This window comes from Etheostoma cragini, chromosome 20 (genome assembly GCF_013103735.1).
Source record: "Etheostoma cragini isolate CJK2018 chromosome 20, CSU_Ecrag_1.0, whole genome shotgun sequence".
In the NCBI taxonomy this organism is placed as follows: domain Eukaryota; kingdom Metazoa; phylum Chordata; class Actinopteri; order Perciformes; family Percidae; genus Etheostoma; species Etheostoma cragini.
Window position 1 is genome coordinate 22,756,030 of NC_048426.1, and position 13,642 is coordinate 22,769,671.

At 42.2% G+C, this 13,642-nt stretch overlaps 2 protein-coding genes and 2 long non-coding RNA genes across 4 annotated transcripts in view; 2 read left to right on the forward strand and 2 right to left on the reverse strand.

Annotated features, from left to right (window-relative positions):
• commd8 (COMM domain containing 8) overlaps positions 1 to 177 on the forward strand; it is a 4,413-nt gene extending 4,236 nt beyond the window's left edge. The window contains exon 5 of the mRNA XM_034857713.1: positions 1 to 177. This exon is cut by the window's left edge and continues 36 nt beyond it. The gene's annotated coding sequence lies outside the window, so the exon portion shown is untranslated.
• Positions 1 to 8,879, forward strand: part of LOC117935516 — a 21,289-nt gene extending 12,410 nt beyond the window's left edge. The window contains exon 3 of the long non-coding RNA XR_004654774.1: positions 8,768 to 8,879. This is a non-coding gene — a long non-coding RNA (uncharacterized LOC117935516). The remainder of the gene's footprint in view (positions 1 to 8,767) is intronic.
• On the reverse strand, positions 5,644 to 7,078 carry LOC117935511. Its single transcript, XR_004654769.1, has 2 exons — positions 6,037 to 7,078; positions 5,644 to 5,805 (listed from the first exon to the last, which is right to left on the reverse strand). It is a non-coding gene; the product is annotated as an uncharacterized LOC117935511 (long non-coding RNA).
• A 1,023-nt stretch (positions 8,880 to 9,902) lies between the features above and the next one.
• gabrb1 (gamma-aminobutyric acid type A receptor subunit beta1) overlaps positions 9,903 to 13,642 on the reverse strand; it is a 49,567-nt gene continuing 45,827 nt past the window's right edge. The window contains exons 8-9 of the mRNA XM_034857683.1: positions 11,986 to 12,239; positions 9,903 to 10,843 (exon numbers count right to left, since the gene is read on the reverse strand). Of these exons, the coding sequence (XP_034713574.1) occupies positions 10,502 to 10,843; positions 11,986 to 12,239 (596 nt within the window). The 3' untranslated portion in view covers positions 9,903 to 10,501. The remainder of the gene's footprint in view (positions 10,844 to 11,985; positions 12,240 to 13,642) is intronic.

Consider the following 13,642-nt stretch of genomic DNA (forward strand, 5'->3'; position numbering starts at 1 on the left):
CCCCCCCCCCACTACAGGAGGTCCAGTGGATGTTTTTCAGATGCGATAATGAGTTCTGCCCTTTGTAATTCACTTGTTTATGAACAGTTGAACACTTAATGCTTTCACGATGTGTTGTATCATGAACATATTAAAATAAACTTCTCTTTGCCTTTTTGATTGTGTTGATTTAAAATCGACCAAATTTAAGGGATACTTTTTCCTTTTTATTTCTAGGATACATCTTTTGACTTATATCGCTGTTATGTGACCCTGATAACATAACACAAATGCACAGACTATGAAGTTAACCACGCCTCTTTATTACCATAAACCATAACTCCCCCCCCCTTCATTTCTGTTGTTTTGGACATGTATAGGGTCAAGTGCCATCAACTAGCATAGCTTTAGCTCAATAGTCCGACAAATAATTACTTCTATAATTACAATTTGGCCTATCTAAACAAAATCAACAATAACCATCAACAGCTATACCCCCCCCCCCCTCAAGACCTTAGCTAATGTAATGTAAACAATGTTAAATTGACAATTAGACAATTAATTTGTAATAATTGATAGAGGTCTAGACGTCTCTCCCCACCGATCCCCAGATGATTTGATTAAGTCAGACTGCTAAAGCCTCATCTTAACCTGTCCCCCGTCCCCTTGTCCCCCATCACTTAATGTCCCGTATGGACAGGTAGAATGTGTAAAAATGTAAAACCAATCCTGAAACAATGTTTACTTTGGATAAAAGGAGACAAAGATGAGAACTAAAACAATGAAAGCTAAGAGAAAGCGGAGATGTCTCAGCGGGCTCTGTGTAGTAACTGTGTCCTGGCTGTGGTCTTCCGGTCGATTAGACGGCCGGCTGTCTTATTAATAATGAGAATGAGCACAACTGCCGGCGGAGACACAGTCATGCTAAACGCGCTAATGGCATTGGTCTTCACTCGGTTAATCATGAGGACGAGCTGCTGTTAGCTGCAGACTGATGGCGTTCTCCTCCAGCCGCCACAGCTGCACAGCAGACCTTCAGTCTCCATGAAGACAATGTCCATCATGTCTACAGTGGACGACTGGCAGAGGTGGACAAAGTACTAAACTATTGTACTCAAGCAAAAGTACCAATACTTGAATGAAATATTACGTGAAAGTGAATTATTACATAACTATGTAATGGCCCATTTTACCTATCTGAAAAATGACTCAAGTTAAAAAGTAGTTCATTTGAAGTGTACATTAAGTAAACAACTGTGAAACGGGGCGGGAGGGGGGGGATCTCTCCTATGTAGTGAAAATAGGACAAGGGGTCACAAATCCAAAGCTATTTTTTTTAAGTAAAGAAAAATCAATCCAAATTTGCATAAATCTATACACATTTATACACATGTATTGGGACACATCTGTTCAACCGAGACGAACGTTCCCAGCCAGACTAGCGGCTAGCTTCCAGACGCCTAAGTAGCCCGGATGAGCTAACTAGATGCATGTGAATTAATTTAGCCAGTGTCGTATAGACGTTGTCCTTTGGGTTGCTAGTTGTTTTGCTATACAGCAGTCATGAAAACTTTGTTGGAAGTACCAATGACATGCTTCCGCACATCTGGCATTGCATGAAGATGCTGCTGGCCCTGTTGAATTTAAATGAAGTCTTTCAAATGTGGCCAAGGGTTTTCGGCGTTTTGGGCAGCAGAATTCAATGTTTCAGCTGTCATTTCTACGGAAACAGTCTCTGAACCGCCGTCGCTCGCCTGATCCACCTCCGTCTCCCCCCAGTCGCCTACAGAAAGACTCATTCGTCACTCTAGTGGTTCAGGGAGGGATATTTAGGGGTCCAAGACCGAGGATGCGTGCACCGCAGTAATCGCAAGGCGATACGCGGTTCACACAGCAGGGCTGTGGAACCCTATTGTTTTCGTAAGGTTTCTTCTTCTTATTTTCCTCCTCCATTACTCTTCTCCGCATAAAAGTTGTGCTAGAGCCTAAACCGTACATGGTGGCGACGCGCCATTTTCAGGACTAGTCCGAAAGTCCGCAAAGACCTCAGCCAAAAAAATGACCCACTTCTACCACTAGGTGGCGCTATAGCAGAGAAAAACACGTTTAGCCCTATTACTCCCAAACCGTACATCGGAAATTTAAAATCCTTACATCCACGCGTTCCCTGGATCCTAATGAATCTCGTGATATAGGCCACGCCCATTTTCGCCTAGACTTTTATGCGTGAAAAACCGCGATTTATCAAAAACCAACTTTTTCGAACTCCTCCGAGACCGTGCAATGGATCTGCACGAAACTTGGCAAATAGCATCTCAAGGCCAACCTGACACAAAGTTGTATACAACTTATACAACTTATGTTGTATAAACAAAGTTTTGTAGCTAGCTAGGAAAACATTGCCGTTGCCATATCTCAGCCAAAATAAATGCTATCAAAGCCAAACTTTACAATATTGTTTGCTATGACCCTCTAAGGCTCTACATCAAATTCCACGAACATTGGCCATTAGGGGCCGCTACAAATACAAAAAAGTGGGTTTTTCATGAACCAACTTTGCCATATCTCGGCCAAAATACGTGATATCAACACCAAACTTGGGGTGATTGTTTGGCATGCCGCCCGGAGGCTTTATTCCAAATCTGGTAACGATTGGCCATTAGGGGGCGCTATAATTAACGTTTGGTTTTGTCAACAAAGTCAATTTAATAGGGAAATTTGCAATTGCAATATCTCTGCCGCAGTAAATGCCATCAACACCAAACCAGTAATGATTGTTTCGCCCACCGCCCGGAGGCTCACTGCCAAATTTGTTAAAGACAGGCCCTTAGGGGGCGCTCTGATCAACATAGAACTTTTCCTCGGTTCGCTGGGGACGACTTGCAAGGGGAGGCTTGGACCCCGTTGAAACTGCGTGCAGTTCTAGTTCTTCTTCTTCCTTTCGTTTTCAATCGTCAGTAATGGATGGGATTCGTATTGTAGCCAAATTTAATACTTCAAATCGTTATCAAGTGCATTTTAAATTACCAATTTTAAAAACTATTTGAAAAAATCAATTGAAAACTACACACCAAAACTATTGAATATACAATACAGTAATTTGTTGTGTAGTTTGTATGGTGTTATTATTTTTGTTATTTTAGTCTGTATTGTGTTACTTTCCACTTCTGACAGATAGACATAAAAGAGTATGAGTCAGTGCTGGCCTCAATCCAAGGGGGTAGGCGAGCATCCGAAAAGCGTACCCACCCACAACAATGTATAAAAGGCTCCTTTACCTTGTATCCCACATTATGGCCCCCTAGCAGATGTTTTTATAAAAATAGGATTATGATAAGGATTGTGTCGCACAATATATAAATTATCGTATAGTCAGGAGAAGCTTGCTGGCAATCGTGTGGGGGGTTGCTTGGGGACGTGGATGCATACAGCCATAATGACAAAATAATTCATCAGAATACTTACCAAACGTTTCTCCTGCTCCTCCGCTCATGGACCGCTCCTACTCACGCTCTCGGTCTCTGCAAGATTGAATGATTGAGATTTCTCTTGCACAGCTACCAGAAGACTTACAACTTTCAGACAGGTTGCCCACGCCACATCTACGTCGACGAGCTCAGTTTTAGGCTGCCCAGCAACACTCAGCCATCCTCGGAAAAGGGCTTCTTATTGACCTCACTGGTCTCTGTGGAAGTCTACGGCGTTACTTTGTCATGCATACTCGCTTTTTAGCGCGTTTGTCAACCCTGTTTGTTCTCCATTGACTTACATTACCTCGCAATAGTGTGTGAATTGAGGCGGTAGCGAGTAGTATGAAGGGGCAAAAATCCACGTTGGGAGATCGGTCGAGGTGGTGGATGGGTAAAACACGGGACTTTCACCTGTGCGTCACGTTTCCTATAAAGACAACCCGATTCTTCTTTTCCTAAACCAAACCTGTTCTTTGTTTCCTAAACCAAACCTGTTCTTTGTTTCCTAAACCCAACCGTCTCTTTGTTTTGTGGGTGTAGTTTCCTAAACTCAATTATGGGTTTCTTTTTTTTTTTCTTTACAAAAGACAACCCTATTCTTCTTTTCCTAAACCTAACCCGGTTCTTTGTTTCCTTTTTTTGCAATTAAACTAAGTTAATTAGTTCAAAACAGCTTGCCCCGATGTCCTCCTTGCCCAGCTACCAATCCCCTTCACATACTGTAAAGCAGTCATTATGATCTCACCAGTCTCGAGAAGATCCCCCCTCATCAGACTTGATGTTGTGCAGCAGCTCACTGAACTGTGCACACAGATAAATGCAGCTTCATTGAATGGACTGTTGGGATGACTCAAATTTGCAGTGCAGAGGGTATGTGCTGACATTGTACAGAATATTGTAATAAAAACGTAGGAAAATTAAAGCCGGGTTAAATGATTCAGCACAGCATTCAGCAACTGGATTTTGTTTGAATTACTTTACTCTTTAATTTCTAGGTCCAATGAAATAAAATGCACTTGTAAATAAATTAGGATCATTATCAACTTATTAAAAATCCACAAACGAATGAGTCCACATGATTCAAGTGTAATGAGAACACATTAAAAAGTAAGTAGTCTTTCTTCTGCCTTAAGAGTAGCATGGCGTGTAAGTGTGAACCAGTTACCCTCCATTTGTTAGATGCAGAACACATCTCTGGATTTAATGTTATTTGTACGAAGTTCATATTTTCATGGTTGGATTAACCTGTTAGAGGGCCCTGAGGGGCAAAATCTAAACTGGGCTGCTGTCATCACACCAACCCCCATCATGAGATGTTTTAAGGTTTATTAAACAACAAAAAGCAAACATACTTGTTTCTGTTAATCCTCCAAAAATACACCTTATAGTTGATAGAGATGTCAGCAATTTTATTTAAACTCTAATCTTTGAAGTCTCTATAAGTTGACACAAAGAATTTGTATGTCGTGTTTTCTCTCCCTCACACGCATCCATATGCTCGTACTCACACGTGCGCACACGCGCGCACACTTATGCGCACACGCACACACATGTACTCCCAAGCACACACAATCTTGCAGATGTGCACCATCTTACACACACTCACTCCCTCCCATGCGCAGGCACACACACCCATGCACTCACTCACTCTCACACACACGTACTCCCATGCACACACAATCTTACACACAATCACTCCCATGGACACGCACAGACACACACGCATGCACGGACATTTACTCCCATGCATGCACACGCATACATTGTGCACGCATAGGCACTCCCAAGCACACACACAGACCAACACGCATGCACACTCACACAATTTTGCAGACACGAACTGCCATGCACACCCAAATACACACACACACACACACACACACTCATATGTTTGCCTGTTAACAGACACCCACCCGATTCCACTTGAGAGCACATAAAGAGCATGAGAGAAAAAAATGTACAGTAATTTTACACAATAAGAGTCCAGCATATGTCCCCCCCCCCCCCCCCCCCCTCCAGAGCCTTTAGGCAAACCAGTTGTTCAGGGCTTCCATTAGCTCGTTCATTCAGAGAAAACATGTGTCCATCTGCTCCCGATCCTTTGTCGTAAAGAAAGCTGTTTTTCCTTTTTTTACCTCCTGTCCGTGTGCTAGAAACAGCAACAGGAGCAGCATGGAGACCAACCTTGCACAAGATTTTCTTTTTTTTCTTTCAGCATTGAGTTCAAAAGATTGTCATCGTAATGCTGGGAATGTCTTAATACTACAATCTACGCTTAGCTAATAGTACTTTGGAGCCTCAGAAAAAGATCCTAAAGAGTCCACGTCTGTTTTTGGTTCTCCTCGTTCTTCTTGATCTAAAAAAAAACAAAAGCGTACAAGATGATTTGTCTTTTAAGTTCTACTCACTAGATAGAAGTTAAGTTAAACCCTGTGAAAATATTGAGAGTCTTGGTAAAGGCACAATATTCAGCCATGAGGAAAGAGCACACTGCTATTGTGTCCTGTAGAAGCCTATCTGCTTTTGCTGTGTTTTTGTTGTTTTGTTTAAAGCCCTGATAAGACAAGCAGTCCACATTTGTCCTCACCATCAAGTATCTGCAACAGTGTGTCCTTAACTGGGTAAACGTTGAGGAAGAAAAAAACACATCGCTTAAACCACTTACATTTTGTATCTGCAGTTTTAGCTGTATTAATATACTATCAGAGAAAGATGCTAAAGACAGGTTTTAAAGGATAGGTCCATTTGGGAAATACCTGCTTTCAGGTTTTCCAGGTGCACTCACTTTAATGTTTGCCTCCGAACATGTGGTTAAATAATATGGATAACGGTTGGTTTGTTTACAACCTGGCTGATCGCTATGAAAAAAACACCCAAAAAGTTGTCCTGTCAGTTGATCCACTGTGAACATTCACACCCTGCAGCGCACAAACTCCCTCGGTGACCAGAAGAATGCATATATCTCTGCCGAAGCCAGCAACTCTGAATCCCTGTTTGCTTTGCAAGTGTCCTGATGACATAGAAAGCCAACACAACTGGCTGTCCCTAAGTCTGTGTAGTTTATGGGCTGTAAGAAAAGGCATCTTCTTCAAAGTTTCACAATAAAAGGGACTAGAACACAAAGACACCTTACAAGAATGTTTGCAAAGGTTGACACACCTTGGTATTCCAAGAGAAGTAGCATGCGGGAGATATGCGGGGGAACCAGGACTAATACAAACACACAATGAGTCTCAGTTTACCCTTTCCTCTCCTGTCCAGGGTAAACGTTTAGTTTAGTGGTTGAGTCCCCCACTCACCAGGAACTATGCCCATATTGGATGAATCTGCACCTCGCGATTTAAAGTGCTCACATTATCCTTTTTGGCTTTTTCCCTTTCCTTTATTGTGTTATATCTTTTTGTGCATGTTATAGGTTTACAAAGTGAAAAAGCCCAAAGTGCCCCCCCCCCCAAAGGGAGTTACCATCTCCAACAGAAAACACTGCTCACAAACTGCTCCAAACACCTCTATTGTAGTCCAGCCTTTACTTCCGTAACGAATGTGTGTCACTTTGTAACACATTCTAATGCTTGTCTAGCTGCTAGTATAGCGTGCCCTAATACTCTGCTTCTGACTGGCTAGTAGTCCTTACCCAGGTACTGAATGAAAGTGAAACGCCTCGGTAGCTTTAAGAGCTCAACACACAGGGTGAAAAGAGGAGCTGCAGCAATGTGCTGTACGGCAAAAATATATATTTTTTTAATTAAACTTATACCGATTCTGGTACAACCTCTAATACAATTATGAATGTGAAAATAAGCATAGTATGAGCACTTTAAGCCAGATTTTAATGTTCAGTGCTCATGCATTACCGTTTCGGTTCCTAAACGTTAGCTTCTTCCTTAAATGCCGATGCTGTAGCAAGAGCAGTGTAACCCATGCCGACCTCCCCTCGAGCGGCATTGCCAGATAAGGCTTAAAATACTGAAAAACGGGAATAACTATACCATTGGTCATTTAAATATGAAGAAATGTAAATTAGAGCAATGTTGACGTTACAGAGCTTCTTGGTTGCTGTCCGTCTGTCTGTTATTAAGGTTGTCATTACTACCACATTGCATTGTGGGATATTTATGCCGGCTTATAATGCAATTTGCGTACTATTTGTTTCTTATTAAGATTTCGGATATGCTCGGACCGTGATTGTGATTGGTTTAAACAAATACAAATAAACCAGAGCAGGTTTTTCTGCCATCCCGGTATGCTATGTGGACTAGCCACACCCTCCTTTGCAGTGCTGTGGGGGAAGGACTGGCCAAGCAAGACTATCAACACCCTGACTTTCAGCCTCACTATATACTGTAAAGGACACGCTTATTCCTGCATGGGCACTGAACATGGTTGTGAGGTATGGAATGGTCCAATATGGACATACAATCTTGGAACACCGACTGGCTATTCACACTGTGTGATGCTAATTGTTTGTCACACCTACTCTTGCTGTCCCCACCACTAGTTTACCTTAAAAAATGTATTGGAACCCAACTGCAAACTTGGACTTGGGTCTTACAACTGATCCCTGGCCCTGAAGATATGCCTCGTAATAAGTTAAAAGGCCATCCACTGACAAAATAAATTAGAGGAATATTGATCAAGTACTTGTCCTTTGATTACACACGGAGGTGGATGAGACTCTATGCAATTCTATTACAGTATGTACAGTTTTTCAGGTATCTGACCAAAAATGTTCAATAATAGTCTGTCACACCACGTGTTTCAACGCCAGCAGCGAGTTTTATCAGAGCTTAAAGTCTTTGAATGTGATTTTGAAAGCATGGTGACATCATTGGTCATTCTTTACCTGATTTCTTTTAAAGAAAATTCCACTGAACATGCTCACAGACGCTGTGAGAACATGGTAGGTACAAATTTAACTACATTTTGTTTTTTTAGGAAATTAGTGGAGTTCCAATTAACATGTGTCCTGTACTTACCATACCTTAAATGCAACGATTGTTCAAAAGCATACAGTATGATGATTATAATACAGGGTGGCTCAGTAGAACCATGCAAAGCTTCTTTTTTTTGGTTACAGAAATATAAAAGAAACTTGTCAAAACACACGTCATTCTTGAATAGCAATCGGACATGTTTGTTAGCTCAAAGATGGCGGTCAGAGAAGGATTTCAACATAACTCCATAAAAACAAGCTCAGTCAAAGCCTTGAACTTCTTCTCAAACCAAATAATGGTGCGTTCCATTTTCCTTGGAACTGGGAAGCTGGAGCTGGGAATGACGTCACACCCGAGTCAAATGCATGTCACTTACTAGTCAAGTTTCTCATTGTGGGGTTAGCTCTAGCCATGTTAGCCATGTTAGAAATACCAGTTAATAACAGCGCATTACACTGCTTTTTGTGCATACAAAAATGTATGTAACATGTCCACAGATAGAAGTTGTACAGGATGGTGTGTTTGACTGATTTAGTGAGACACACGTATAACAGAAGTGCTATTAACTGTAAGTAACTAAAGCTCAAGCTGTTGATGCACGAAGCATCCATGTTGGACTTGAAGCATGGGGTACTCGGAGGTTTTCTGAGTTCCAAGCTTGGAAGTCCAAGGTCAGGGGGCGCGTTTCCGACTTTGACCTCGGAAAAACGACCTCTGAGTAAAAATGGAACGCACTATAAGAACTAACTTATCAAGATGGAATGCTACGGAGCCCCTACAGGTACATGCATGGGGAAGTTTAGTTTTCTGGTGTGCTCAAGAAACGCTCATAAGCATGAGATAGTATACTACTACTACTACTACTACTATTCTAACTGGTCTTCTTGGTTTCTTGTGAGCACGAGATACATTTGCATGCTCACAAGAAAACAATCTGAATACCAGTCAGAATGGCTGCCGAGTAGGGTTGGGCATTGTTTTCTTCTGATTCCGGTTCTTATCGATTGTTGATTCGGATTCTTTGAGTGGTGGAGTTGACACGGGTCACATGCTTATCTCACAAATTCAATGGTGATTTGCAGTTTAACCAGGCTTTTTCAATGCCGCTTACAGTGCCCCATGGCTGCAACACAACAAGCGCCATGAAGTACAGTCGCCGCTACAGACACCAAAACTTGTGTTTGTGCATGTTAAATTTGGACCCGGTGATTCCAATTTTTGTCAGTTCTCGATGGCCAATCCTACTGCTGAGGAGGAGGTGTTCTTCCGGAAAACGCAACTAAATGTATCTCAAAGTGTCATTAAAATATTATAAGGTTGCTGTTAATCGATTTCATACTGTGACTGTGAAATTGTGAAACAATAGCCACATGACGTTAGCGGTGCGTTGTTAGCATAATTTTGCTAGCCTAAGAATGGTTTCTCATGAGCATGAGTTACTTTTGCCTGCTAATGGGAAAACTATGAGTGTGCACCAGAAAGTATCTTGTGCTCAAGAGAAGCAAGAAAAAAATTAAACTTCCCCATGTCCCTTTAGGAGCTTCGTAGAATTCAACCAAACATCTTCTGTTAATTAGTTGGACTAGCTTCAGTCACAAGATCATGTTAAAGGTTTTATGTACCTCCTGTACACGTTTTGCACTGGGATTCCTTTTTTCTTGTTTTTTGTTTTACATTAAGCAAACAATAGGTTGTGTTCCATTCACATGCAAAAAGTGAGATAACAGAAGGTAAGAAAAAGAGATAGGAAAGGAAAGATCATTGCCTGCATCTTCGGAGTCACCAAAGTCTTTTTGGCAAGTTTGAACTTAGAAATAACATATCTATACTTTGTCTTAAATTCCATTATTGTATCTATCTATTTTGTATGGATGAGTACAGCAAAAGTGATAGGATTTTTAATAAATTATACCTCTGTTATATATATATATATATTTATATATTATATATTAAATTGTATGTACATTGTAAAGACATCCAGTACTACTCATTCCAAAACAGGATTTGTACAAATGGACTGAACGCTTCTTCATTTTCATTGCTGTACAAGATCTAGGTAGATTTTCCATCAAACCATTAACATTGGTGCTTCTGCACAGGCTCGCCACCGCTGCCACCCTAATTGACATAGTAAAGCCAGTAGACCAAGTTGAAGAAGGTGAATGCAATTGGGAAGATGACACGGGACCACTTGTCTATGGCGTTGACATCCGTGAGGTCCGGGATCTTGACTTTGAGCTGCGAGGCCCTCCTCCGCAAGCGACCCTTCTTGTGGCCCATTGGCCGGTCGATGGCCGGTCGTCCGTACAGGTCTCGGCTGGCCATCGGCTTGCGGTACTGTATGCTGGCGCTGTCGTAAGAGAACATGGTAGCCCGAGGGTCGTTGAGAACGCCCATCATGTCTGCTCCACTCATCTCGCTGGTTAGGTTGGTCAGGAGGATGTTGCCATGGGCATCAACCTGAGGAAGGAGGTCATCAGATTTCAATCAATTCATACTGTAACCAAAACCCGAATAGAATACAATGTCATGGGTTGGATTCTTAAAGCCCAGTTCAGACCAAAGATTTGCGACAAGACAAAAAAATTGCAGCGGTCTGAACCGGCCCATCTCTGCTCGACTCAAACTGGCTGATAGTGCGGCTGCAACTCAGCGGGTCCAGTCTCCAGCAGCTGGATGTAGAACGTAAGATACGTCACATGTGTCAACAGCCAATAGAGAAGTCATCTTCTAAAGCCAGCTATAAAAAAAAATCCATAATCCAATTTATTTCTGTTACAAACTGTTAACTGTGGCTCAATGAGCGCAAAGCAAATATACGGTCGAGGGAGCTAGAGATTGACTGAAGAGAGAGAGCGCCTCAGACAAACAGAAATGGAACTATAGCAAACATCTCACTATCCCCAATGTTGTCCCCATTCAACTTTAGACGTAACAAATGATATATTTAGCTACAAAAAGCCTAAAAGTTGGTAGTTAGGACGGAAGAACAAAGAGTTGCTATGGATATGATAAAGCGTCTCGACGCATTGGTGTGAACTGGTATGTTTTTGAATGCTACCAACCGAAGTGTCAACAAAGTAGTTTCAACTTGTCTCGTCACGAATCTTTGGTCTGAACTGGGTTTAAAACAACGAGCATCAACCCATTTATAAGAATATCAACACTGAGTCTTGGACTAACCCAAAGTCAAGAAAGGGTGGGGGGGTGCATGCAGCGTAGGGCTTTTGGTCAGTTTTGAACCCAAGGCCGCTGCCAAGGATACAGTTTATATGGGGCGCACACTCTACTGGGTGAGCTAGAGGTTGCGCCCAGGTAAGACCTTTTAAGGAATCTTTTTTACTGACAATTTTGAAGGAAGCATAAAGTGTTTTCTTTGAGGAGCTGAAAATCCCACAAGCACTAAGAGGTAAAGGTAGAACAAAATTTAAGGTGTGAGCATGCATAAAAAGAAGTGCTTGTATCTGACAGCCGTGTCTACTTTATGCAGCGATTGGCCAGGTGTACGGAGGTGTTACAGTAAGCAGGGTTCGGCTTTGGATTCTGTCACTTTTTGGCCAACCATTGGCTTGGTGTGTCTGGGCTGGGTGATGTTTTCCCACCTGCACTTTGTTGCTCTCCAGTCTGCTCTTGTTTTCGTTGTTGGACTTGGCGGCCTTTTCTGCCACCTTCTTCTGCAGGTGAGGACCTCGACCGAAGAAGATGTAGTTGACAAAGGCGTACTCCAGCAAGGCCAGAAAGACAAAGACAAAGCAACCCATAAGGTAAATGTCAATGGCCTTGACGTAGGGGATCTTGGGTAGAGTCTCCCTAAGGTGGGTATTGATGGTGGTCATGGTCAGCACCGTAGTTATACCTGCAGACAAGCAGACGTGGAGGGAGGGGACGTTTAGAAGGAGGTCTTTTGGCAAGATTGCATGCTGAGTGGACACTATAGCTACAGACGGAGCAAGGCTTTCATTAGCTCTTATTACAAAACAACCATAACAACTGCTTAAAAAAGCATTTCCTAAAATGTCGTACTTTACACTGCAGGTCTGTCTGAGCATGCATGTGAACATGCATGACTGAATGCATATAATGGGCAAAGGTAATCACGTAGAGCTAATCCATAGCTGTGACTGCCTATGGGTATGTTCAATATGTACCAAAATTCAAAAACCGGCATGTGAATAAATAAATTTAGAGGGGTTATTAATGTGTGTGTTAATCTTGCATTGCCCAGCCTATCTCCACAGCACCTTACTCAGGTCTGGCTATACCACAGATACATTCTGGGATAGGAGAAAGACCGCTCTGGGTTGTTTGCATTTCTTTAAGCCAATCACAATCGTTTAAACTTGTTTTGGTGGAACATTTACACCCCGCAAAAGAAAACGCCAAATACAAATGTATAGAAGTTAAATGTTCACACAATAGAGTAACGTGAGCTACATAAAATAGCTGGATACATAGTTAAACAACCCAGTCTCACGGCAGTTTGAGAAATGGTCATGTAATTTAATCTATTTAACATTTTTTTTAAACAAATCTTTCGTGATCACAGCACAATTCTCAATGAGAAGATGACTACGGTGGCAAGTAATATGAAAGCATGAAAATCCGCTTAGGAAGGGTGATTGGGGTGGTGGACGGGTCAAACAACACAGGACTTTTCCCCCAGGAGCCCGGAGATTGTGTCATGTTTTCCTGAACCCAACCGTCCCGTTCTCCTTTTCCTAAACCCAACCGTCCCTTTCTTCTTTTCCTAAACCCAACCGTCCCGTTCTTCTGTTCCCAACCGTCCCATTCTTCTTTTCCTAAACCCAACCGTCCCGTTCTTCTTTTCCTGAACCCAACCGTCCCGTTCTTCTTTTCCTGAACCCAACCGTCCCGTTCTTCTTTTCCTAAACCCAACTGTGTCGTTGTTGTCCTGAGATTTACTTATGAGACCATTTCACAAAATGCCCTGTGACTGTGTTGGGTTAAACATCATTAGCTCTTAACAGTGTATCACCGCGTGTACTTTGTCCATAGCAAATCCCTCATTATTTACTGAGGGGCACTAAGCAGACCTGCCTTGACTTGTCCAAATTTTCTTCAAAACTTCAGAATGTGTGTATGTGTGTGTATATGTGTGTGTGTGTGTGTTTGAGTGAGTGTGTGTGTGTGTGTGTGTGTGTGTGTGTGTGTGTGTGTGTGTGTATCATAGACCGTATATATATTGATGGACAGAGCATCCGGTTCGGAAAAGTGCAACCACTGCGGAAGTAACTTAAA